This window comes from Crotalus tigris, unplaced genomic scaffold (genome assembly GCF_016545835.1).
Source record: "Crotalus tigris isolate CLP2741 ecotype Arizona unplaced genomic scaffold, ASM1654583v1 scf7180000017753.6788120, whole genome shotgun sequence".
In the NCBI taxonomy this organism is placed as follows: Eukaryota; Metazoa; Chordata; class Lepidosauria; order Squamata; family Viperidae; genus Crotalus; species Crotalus tigris.
The window spans coordinates 2,813,782-2,825,000 of NW_024096615.1; the positions used below are offsets into that span (position 1 = coordinate 2,813,782).

Below are 11,219 nucleotides of genomic sequence, written 5' to 3' on the forward strand. Positions count from 1 at the left end.
CGATCCTCAGCCTTAAGGGCCTCAGAAAAATCCCCAGAGATGGCTGTGGCCGATACTAGGGGCCCTAAGGGCTCGTCCACGGCCGGTATCTCCAGAGCCTCTTCCAGATCCTTGGCAACATTGTACAACCTCTTGTCAGTGTTACCTGGTAGGGGAAGAGAAACCGGGGAAGCCCACTGTTTCCAGATCGCATTCAGGAATAAAGAAGGGCAAGGGATGCGTTGTTGAGCCACGACCGGTTTGACGAAGTTTGGGTCTGCCTCCGAATCTGAGGGAATGGGAGTTGTTGTCGATGAAGTTCCTGGCCCAAGGTGGGCAGTGGATGTAGCCTTACGTAGTAAGGTGATAAAGAAAGAAGGATTAAAGAGGCCACTAAATGAAGGAGCCTCTGGAGGAATTTCCTCCTCCTCAGACATTTGAACCTCCTGTTCTGTGGCGGGTTGGTTGAGGTATGAATCCTCAGAAACTGATGACCCAGATGGAGAGGAGGGATTGTAATAGGCCTCAGTCCCCGATTGTTGAATAGGACGGGGAATGGTAGTCACTGGTCTGGGAGCCTGAGCCCTAGCATCAAGAGCTCAGTCTACTGCTTATGCGATCAATAAGGCTAGGCGGTCCTCCGTAGGGAAGGCGACCGGCTCGCTAGGGCGGAGCCCTGCTGCAGTAGGGGTGAATGTGGCCTCGGGAGCCCCCTGAGGCACCCGTGCAGTAGAGGATTGGGAAACGGAAAGAAATTCGCCTGTCCTGCACTGTGCTGGGGAATGTGAGGATTCCCCCATAGACCAGATCCCCAGAGGGAAGGTTGAAGCCCTGAGGGGTAAGTCAAAGGCTAACCCTCCGGTCTGAGGTGTCTCCAACCTGGCTCTTTTCTGAGCCTTGGAGAACTTTTCTAAGGCTTGGTGTCTCCTGTTGGCCTGTTTGCCTGTTCTTTTGGAAGATTTGGTAGATCTGACCTTGGTGGCAGCCGTTTTATCAATGCCTTCCAGACCAGGTGTACCCGATGAGGGTGGCAAGGCTCCCTTCGAGGAAAGAGTAGATTCCTCCATTCTCTGATATCACAGGAACACAATGGGGGGCCCCTGGTATCTGGAGAGTATTACACGCTGGGTAAGGACAGACATACTACAGGGGACGTCTGGAACCCAGGTACAGCCTCTGCATGGATAAGGACAGGCGCATGACTGGGGACACCTGGAACCCAACTATGGCTGTGCATGGATAAGGACAGACACACTACTGGGGGGGTCTGGAATCCGGCCTGAAGTACTATGGATAAGGACAGGCATACTACTGGGGGCGCCTGGAATCCAAGTATAGTTATCACACGGATAAGGACAGACACACTACAAGGGGTGCCTGGAATCCGGATGGAGCCAAATTGTGTGAATGGTGACAATGAGGGAAAACAGGAGACAACAGAACCTGAAAAGGGGGGAACCCAGGGAAACCTGGATTTGCTGAATAATGCAATCAAATACAGATGGAATGAAGTCCTGTAGGATTGGAGACAAGAGAAATGTGCTCTGGGGGGCCTCTAGGCCCTTGTCCTGAAATTAGACCTCAGTTCTAATGGCCTAACCTGCAGACAAAATGGCGGCCGTCTACAAAATGGCAGCTTGCTAATCTAGATTGAGCCTTTGAACACCACCCCCTCCCCCAGCGAGAGCCCTCGCTCCAAAGTCAATTACAGTGGAGAAGAGGAAGGATCCCCTTCCTCCTCAGACTCCCACTTTGAGATGGCCCGCTGAGACTATGCGGTCCCAAAATGGCGGCTGCACGTGAGGGCCAATTCCTAGAAGCGAGGCCTACCCGAAATCAAGCCTGGGAAGAGAGCACAGATGGTGGGCGAGAGGCAGAAATAAATGGCCGAATCAGGCCCACCAAATAGCAGCAGTCCAGCTGATTCGCACTGTTCCCGTGCGTGCATACCCCCTCTCAGGCTGAAAAACGGCAATCGTTAGAATAGCGCAAAAACGGGCTGAAATTTGCTCGGCTGTCTTTGATCAGCCGGTAGAGCTCCAACGGACTGCAAACGAGCTGAGTTCTAATGCCTGTGAGGAGTATTTTCGGCCTGGCAGTCTGCTCTGTGAAAATGGCCACTGGAGCCGCAGCCGCAAGCTCCGTTGGAATTCAAGTAATCTCCTCAGCTGGCTAGGGCTAACAGCCGTTAGTCCCAATCACTCCAGTGAGTAGAGAAAATTTGGATGGGGGGGGGGAAGGAAGGGAGGAAGGAGCCCCTTCCTTAATAAGAGCTAGATGTATAGCTCCCAATCAGAAGAAATTAAGAGCAAACTCCAAGTTCCTGAATGGGAAGGAGTGGAGAATTTGGTAAGGGCAATCAAATTTTAAATGGGAATAAATTCAAATTAGCTAACTACAACCCTGCACAGCTACTGGAAAAGAAAATCCACCAATGCAGACTGTAGCTGCCTAGAGCCAACCTGCACACGTCTGTCCTGGGCAAGATCAAGTCAAGACTGGGATCTCTATGGTCCAGGACGGGTGTGGCAACTTTGGCTGACTTGATCTGATTGGGCAGGAATACAGTCTAAACCCATTGGTGGATTCTACATCTCCAGTCCTGGAGAACGGACTGGGGAAATGGCCCTGGCTGTGGTCTAACAGATCTCCCAGCTACCGCAGCTGCTGCTCCTGCTGAGTGCTGGGGTGAAAGGGTTGGTGCTGATGCCAGAAACAGGCCCGAAACCCCTTCGGGGTCTAGGATCCAGCCGTGGGACTGGCTCTCCTCCATGAACCTCTAGGCTGCTAAACTTCTGCCTCAGTTGCTCCACTGACTGGCTGCTGTACCTTGGCCAGTAGCACTCCTTGGGGGCTGTCCACTCTGAGGTTCCTTGCTCCCACCACTCCAGCTTTCTGGCTGAGGGCAGTACAAGAATTCGGCTTCAGCAGCTCTCCGTAACTCTTCTTGCTACTTTTCCAACTCAGGCCGGTTGAACACGACTGTTTCACCCATCCATTCCAGGGTCGGGGTCGTCTCCTTATGTTCAACTCACTTCTTAGGCTTGTTGAGGCCGGTGTGGTTATGAAACTGCTTTTGGCCCCAGCCGGAGTCCTACTGGTTGATCCCAACCCAGCTTCAGCCAGCCTCTTCATTTCAGGCATATTCCCCTGAGTTTCACCACCCCTCTGGAGGCCTAAATTAAATTAATTAATTTAGGAATTTTTGGTGAGTTAGCTTAGTGTCATATTCTGGCTGAAAAACCCAACCAAGCAAAACACCAAAGACATTATGAACTCCAATGTTAACTTTATTAGGCATAATTAATCCGGCAAGATAGAATGAAAACTAACTCTGAAACTATGGTGGGAAACAGATAATTAAAAGAGTAAAATCTGCCCCCCAACAGTTCAGGTCATATTGTCCAATAAATCTTCCAGCAATTGTTATGAGAAGAAACTTTATTCCATCAAAACATTCTCTCAACTGTTTCGGCTCTCACGCTGATAGGGAGCATCTGTGAATCCCAAACTCTTCCTTCCTCCTCCCCCGTACTTGTTGGCAAGCTAGCGGCACTACAGTGGTTATAAGGACAATAAGGTTCATAGCTTGACAGTAAATGGACTCAGCTATATTCAACTTTTTTTGATATAGCAAAATGTTTCAGATATTATTAGTGATCATTTATAAGTCTCAGTACTTACCATATCAGTTAACCATTTTAAATATACTCATTTCTAATAATAAAATTATTTAGATCCTGAAATAATCATTTTAAATGATTCATTAATTTTTGGTTCCTTTTGAGTTAATGTTGACTTTTAGTGACAGCCTGAACTAGTCGTTGCAGTGTTTTTGGAAAGATTTTGGAAGTGATTTGCCATTATTTTCCTCCTAAGGGTGGGACAGTTGCTAAGTGTGAGGACCAGCTGTAAGTTGCTTTTTTTCAGAACTGCTGTAATTGGATCATGAAATCTGAATGCATGGGATACAGAATGAAATGTATTTGTTTGTGAGATTAATATCCTACCTATCCTCCCAGAGCCCAAGGGAAATCCAGGAATTTTCCGGTGATGGAAATGCTTTCTTTCTGCAACCAGGAGGGAAACAATGTCTCTTCTCCCCTGCATTTTCAAATGATATTCTGTATGTATTTTGTATCTTAGGTTACATGGAGAGCAACAGACTTTTACACGGCACAGTATTGGATCATAATTCATTCAATGGGATAGGAACTCAGAAAATAGTGTTTGCTGTGACAGCTCTCCATTACACCGTATCTCCCGCCAAATTAGGTTGATCACTCCCTTGTTAACTTTTAGAACAGAGGTCCCCAACCTTTTTGGCACCAGGGACCAATTCCGTGGAGGGAGGTTTTTCCATGGACCAGAGGATGCATGGTTTTGTGTGCTGCCTTCATCCCACGGATGGGGCTTTGCTTGTTTGTGCTGACTGGTTGCTGGCATGCTGCAGCCCGGTACTAGTCCACGGACCAGGGGTTGGGGACCCCTGTTTTAGAACAGCAAAAACGGTACTATTCTATACAGTGTTTGCATAATTTTTAATTGTTGATAGCGATATTTGAGATATGTTAAGAGAAATTTATTTCTCTAATTTACTTTTCTCGACCTAAGTCAAATATACTATCTGTAATAAATCAGATAGTATATCCATTTCTGTAATTAACAAAGCAATCCAGTGCTTCTATATAGTAATAACTCATTGGAATAGCCCATGGAATTTTTTAGGATTGTATTCTGATTTAATGAAAAGGCACTCCTAAGAAATGATGTTTTATGATCATTTTCAAGCTTAATTTGATACAGATGTCATACATCTTAAATAATATGTTACTGATATTTATAAATAAAATGTATTTATATCCATTTATAAAGATGGATATTACAAAAGAAAATACTCTAAAGATGGATTCTTGTAAAGAAATTATGTAAAAGTTTTGAAACACATACTTTGCATGAAAGAATCCAGTTCCTGCCATCCACAAACTGAGCCAGCAACCCTTGAGAGTTGCTGCCACTCACTGTCAAGATGACTGAATCATATGGACTGATTGGGTGTTTAAAGTACAGTGGGGCAAAAAAGTATTTAGTCAGCCACCAATTGTGCAAGTTCTCCCACTTAAAAAGATGAGAGAGGCCTGTAATTGTCATCATAGGTAGACCTCAACTATGAGAGACAAAATGAGAAAACAAATCCAGACAATCACATTGTCTGATTTGGAAAGAATGTATTTGCAAATTATGGTGGAAAATGTATGTGGTCACCTACAAACAAGCAAGATTTCTGGCTCTCACAGACTTGTAACTTCTTCTTTAAGAGGCTCCTCTGTCCTCCACTCATTTACCTGTATTAATGGCACCTGTTTGAACTTGTTATCAGTATAAAAGACACCTGTCCACAACCTTAAACAGTCACACTCCAAACTCCACTATGGTGAAGACCAAAGAGCTGTCGAAGGACACCAGAAACAAAATTGTAGACCTGCACCAGGCTGGGAAGACTGAACCTGCAATAGGCAAGCAGCTTGGTGTGAAGAAATCAACTGTGGGAGCAATAATTAGAAAATGGAAGACATACAAGACCATTGATAATCTCCCTCGATCTGAGGCTCCACGCAAGAGCTCACCCCGTGGGGTCAACATGATCAAAAGAACGGTGAGCAAAAATCCCAGAACCACACAGGGGGACCTAGTGAATGACCTGCAGAGAGCTGGGACCAATGTAACAAAGGCAACCATCAGTAACACACTACGCCGCCAGGGACTCAGATCCTGCAGTGCCAGACGTGTCCCCCTGCTTAAGCCAGTACATGTCCAGGCCCATCTGAAGTTTGCTACAGAGCATTTGGATGATCCAGAAGAGGATTGGGAAAATGTCATATGGTCAGATGAAACCAAAGTAGAACTGTTTGGTAGAAACACAACTCGTCGTGTTTGGGGGAGAGAGAATGCTGAGTTGCATCCAAAGAACACCATACCTACTGTGAAGCATGGGGGTGGCAACATCATGCTTTGGGGCTGTTTCTCTGCAAAGGGACCAGGACGACTGATCCGTGTACAGGAAAGAATGAATGGGGCCATGTATCGTGAGATTTTGAGTGCAAACCTCCTTCCATCAGCAAGGGCATTGAAGATGAAACGTGGCTCGGTCTTTCAGCATGACAATGATCCCAAACACACCACCCGGGCAACGAAGGAGTGGCTTCGTAAGAAGCATTTCAAGGTCCTGGAGTGGCCTAGCCAGTCTCCAGATCTAACCCCATAGAAAACCTTTGGAGGGAGTTGAAAGTCCATGTTGCCCAGCGACAGCCCCAAAACATCACTGCTCTAGAGGAGATCTGCATGGAGGAATGGGCCAACATACCAGCAACAGTGTGCGCCAACCTTGTGAAGACTTACAGAAAACGTTTGACCTCTGTCATTGCCAACAAAGGCTATATAACAAAGTATTGAGATGAACTTTTGATATTGATCATATACTTATTTTCCACCATAATTTGCAAATAAATTATTTCCAAATCAGACAATATGATTGTCTGGATTTGTTTTCTCATTTTGTCTCTCATAGTTGAGGTCTACCTATGATGACAATTACAGGCCTCTCTCATCTTTTTAAGTGGGAGAAGTTGCACAATTGGTGGCTGACTAAATACTTTTTTGCCCCACTGTAACTTCCTAAATATTTGTGACAAAATGAATAACCAGATATGCCAATTATGTAGTTATATCACTTGTAGATTTTAGTGCCCCCCCCCAAGTGGATACCACCTTTATATTGTTTATTTATTGGGAAATTACCTCTAGAAGTTTATTTTAAAAATTGGAAAAAAATATTAAAGGTTGCAGAGAAATTAACTGCATTGTTCCCCATTAATTTCTGTTTAGAGGCCAATAAATGACCAAGCAGTACTTTGTAACATAAAAGTAGTCTATGAGGGAGATGGGTGGTTCAAAAATGAGATAAATAAAAAATACAATAAAATAATTATCCTATTTTCAGCCTTTTTAGTTCTTATTCATTTAGGGAACAGAGTTAACGTTAACTTGTTAGACAGCAAAAGTAAGAAATGACATATGCAAGTTTTACATTTCACATCAGACTGTATTTCACATCTAACATGGTACAAAATAGACAGTACTATTGTGCCTGTAGAAGTACTGGAGTTAAAAACAGAAAAATACAATACTGCAAGAGACCAACAAACATCACCATTAGCAGAGCTACAAAATTCAATTCTAGCTGAAAGGCTGTCATTATACATATTTAATATTTTTGGTTAGAATTATTACCAAAATCCTATTTAATTTTTCATAGTTCACTTAAAATATTTATTTTAGGTGAAAAACAGTTAATTCCTAGCTACTTTGTGAAGCGTTCCCTTCAACAATACACAACTGGACTTTTTACCAAAACAAATAAGATTAACAGCCTGATTCTATGTATATTTTCCCAGAGTTAAGTTTCATTGAATTCAGTGAGATCTATCCAAGTAAGTGTGCATAAGATTAATCTAACACAGAAAACACAAATATATACATTGACTAGACTTTCTCTTCTAGTTCATTATTTTAAAATCCATCACTATGAGAACCTTCATTTTTAGTAACTCTGCATCTGAAGGACATTTTCATGAGGATGTTTGTGGGTACAAAAATGCTAATATTGGCAACTAGTCCAAGCAACAGAAAAATACAATAAATTTGGAAAAATGAATTAGAATGCTTTTACTACTGTTTACTTTGTGCAATGCAACTCTATGCATGTTTATTTGGAAGTAAATTCCAAATAGCACAGTGCCTCTTAATTCCGTAGGGAAACAGCCTCAGGCCCAGAAGCATTTGCAGTAAATTATGAAGATACCAAAATAATATGGTTGGTGATGTCATCATACAAAAGTTACCATGATGTACTTTGTGACCTGATAAGTGACACAAATAAGCAGCTTAAGATATTATTATGATGACATCATTGTGCACATGTCATGAACCTTCTTCCCCCACTCATGTTTGGGCTGCTGAGTAAAAATGCAAGGATTAAGGATGCTGTAGTGCTATAAACTATGAACTCAATGAGACATTTCTGAGTAGAAATGTATAGACTTTTGTGCTGTCAATTATAATGTATAAGTTCTGATTTGCTAATTGTCTTATTAAATTAAAATATTTTTTAGATTGGGTTTACATTCTGATCAGTGAATGTCCTTCATTTAAGTGGACAATCATATATAAAAACACCCTTAGAAGTTATAAATCATCTTCCCTCCCACTATATTTCTAATTCTACAGTACAGGTGAAAGAGTTAATCATTAATTTGTACATTAAAACACTTAACTGATTGTAAACAAAATTGCAAAACCTATACTCATAAAAATATTTTATTGAAAAGTTTACATAATACTGAATGGGACTATAAATCTTTTTGTTCTGTGTTTCTATATTGCTAAATGCATAAATATCCACCACTATATCAAAAACAAAGAATTGCATTTTTCCTATGATTTACTCTATATTATTTAATAAAAGTTCTTTTTTTTTTAAAAAAAGCAAAAGGCTGATACAGGAACAAATGTAATACATACCACATTTGCTTAGTTATTTATTCTGGTGCAACATTTAATATCACTGGCTGAATCCTAAAGGCTGCACAGGTTCTTTTCACATCCATACATACAAACATACACAGGCACCATTGCTTTTAAAGTTCACCTCCTCCAACTGCAGTCCCCTGCGCTACCCATTTTCTTGGGAGATCTTTGGGAATGCTCTCTGGTGCAGTGCAAAGAACTATGGCTAAAAAACAAAATAAACCACTAAACTCATACACAAACTTAAAAGCCTCTTTGGATTCCAGCCTCCTGAACAGTATATCACTATAACACTGAGCAAATCTTGGAGAAAGTAAGTGGACAATACCAATTATGATGGCATCATGTTTGGGATTTTAAAGCTATCACCAGTAATTTTAAGATATGGAATTAAGAAAACCAGAAAATGATTAATAATTTCAGAATAAATTTATGTTCTATAACAGAGAATACCAGTGTATAAGGACAAGATAATACTATATTTGAATTATAAAGCTAAACAATGTTTGTAACAGATTTACTTTTTTGCTTGTAAACATTAACAATAAATGTTCTAACAGTTTGGAGAAGCTAGCAACATTATTCAATTACAATAATCCAGTAAAATGTGTTGGACATTGGCAAAAATTCATACAAATGTTTTATTTAATAACATTTTCCTATTCAACCACACCAAGTACCAGCAGGTGTTTTAAAGGTAATCATTACGAAAAGTTTTTTGCAGCAATTGCTGATTAAGTTGATCTTTGACTTGCATACATATATAACTATGATTCACAATTCTCAAATAATGCATATTTATGCAGCTTGAACTATTTTTTTAATTCATTCAGTACATGCCAATAGCACAGAATCTGAGTTCTGTTAAAATTCACTAAAGTAAGAGAGGAAATGGACTTACCAGTTAACACTGCATCAAGAACATTCAAACCACATTTTCATGGCACTATTGTATATGAAGATTAAAAAATTGATCTAAAAATGTTTTGTAGATTGCAGTGCAATTTAATTGCACTGCAGAACTGCTTATAAAAAACGGCATAAATCATATTTGAGTAAACGTAATCATGCACGGTGATAAGTCATGAAAATGTGGTAACTGTTAGCAGAAGTTGTATATATATAATTTTTTGAAAGGAAAGACTAAATAAACTGAAGTAAATAAACTTTAATGAGATTCTCCATTCAATGATGAGGCTTCTCCTCTAGGTGAAGATGACCTGGACATTCCTCTCTCTGTATTGTCAGAACTAGAACCACTTTGACTGTGCTGGTCTGCAGAAGCTGCACTAGAAGCAGGTGGCGACTTAGTTTTTTCTTTAAAGTCTGTAATAATGACTGTCAGATCACCAACAGTAACTTCCAAATGTTGAGCACTACTTCGATCCACATTTTTCAATCTGGGCCTAAAATAATATAAATAATCAAATGAAAGAGGAAACTCAGAAAATGTTCCAGTCTTTTACTTCAAAGATTTTTCTGGAATCACAAAGAGTACTTGAACCTCCCACATTATGATACAATTCATTAGCAAGATCGTCTAAAACAGTGGTTCTCAACCTTTCTAATGCCGCGACCCCATAATACAGTTCCCCATGTTGTGGTGACCCCCAACCACTTATACATCACCGGGTGCCAGGGGCGTGGCCAAAGGAAAGGGGGAAAAAATGGCGGACAGCCTTGTTTGGCGACCCCCGTGAAATGGTCGTTCGACCCCAAATGGGGTCCCGACCCACAGGTTGAGAACTGATCCTTGAATATTTAAAATAAAAATGCTAAATATTAAATCTGAGATTTTAGATATAATAGGTATGTGTTATGCTTCTGACCTATGATCTGTTTATTTATATTTCACCTTTATTATTTATATAAATAACTCAAGATGGCAAACATACCAAATACTCCTCCTTCCTCTTATCTTTCCTACAACAGTAACCATGTGAGGTGAGTTGGCTGAAAGAGAGTGACTGGCCCAAAGTCACCCAGCCAGCTGTCATGCCTAAAGTGGCATTAGAACTCAGAGTTTCCTGGTTTCTAACCTGATGCCTTAACCATTCTGCTCACTGATACTATGGAATACAATATAGGCAAAATTTCACTGGGAAAGGAGAGGCCAGAAGAACATATGCAAAACTTCTATGAGGACTATTTGAAGCATTTGACAGATAAAGTAGTTCAGAACTGTTCTGATCTGAACTCTGGATGGGCAGTTCCTGTGAAGTGAATAGAAGTATGGTTTGACTAGGCAAGAGTTTCAGCCTGTTGGTCATAAACAAGTAGACAGATATAAGCTCAGCAATCTGTATATTAGATCTATGTCCCTCCTGGGAGATGATATGTGGTTGGGTCCAGGCATTGATAAATTACAGGTAATCCTTAATTTATCACCTGTTGTTTAACTGACAGCTCACAGTCATGACAACCTTGGAATGGGCTTTACAGCCCATAAAGCACTTCCAGCATTATAAAGCAACATACTGTTTCCCCACCCACCCATATGATCGCAATTTGGGCATTTATGACCAGTTGTCAAGTGTGCAATCTTCTCTGCTCATTTTTCCAAAATGTCAATGGAGAATCCAGCAAGAAAGTTTTCAAGTGGTGGTGATATTAGAATTGAGGTTCATTCCTCCAGCCCATTGAGGGATTTCTCC

General features: G+C 41.2%; 1 protein-coding gene across 3 annotated transcripts in view; it reads right to left on the bottom strand.

The window, feature by feature from the left end:
* Positions 1–7,060: 7,060 nt before the first annotated feature.
* Positions 7,061–11,219, bottom strand: part of YAF2 (YY1 associated factor 2) — a 64,850-nt gene continuing 60,691 nt past the window's right edge. For all 3 annotated transcript variants that reach the window (XM_039340687.1, XM_039340685.1, XM_039340686.1), the window contains exon 4: positions 7,061–9,971. In XM_039340687.1, the coding sequence (XP_039196621.1) occupies positions 9,734–9,971 (238 nt within the window). In that variant the 3' untranslated portion in view covers positions 7,061–9,733. The remainder of the gene's footprint in view (positions 9,972–11,219) is intronic.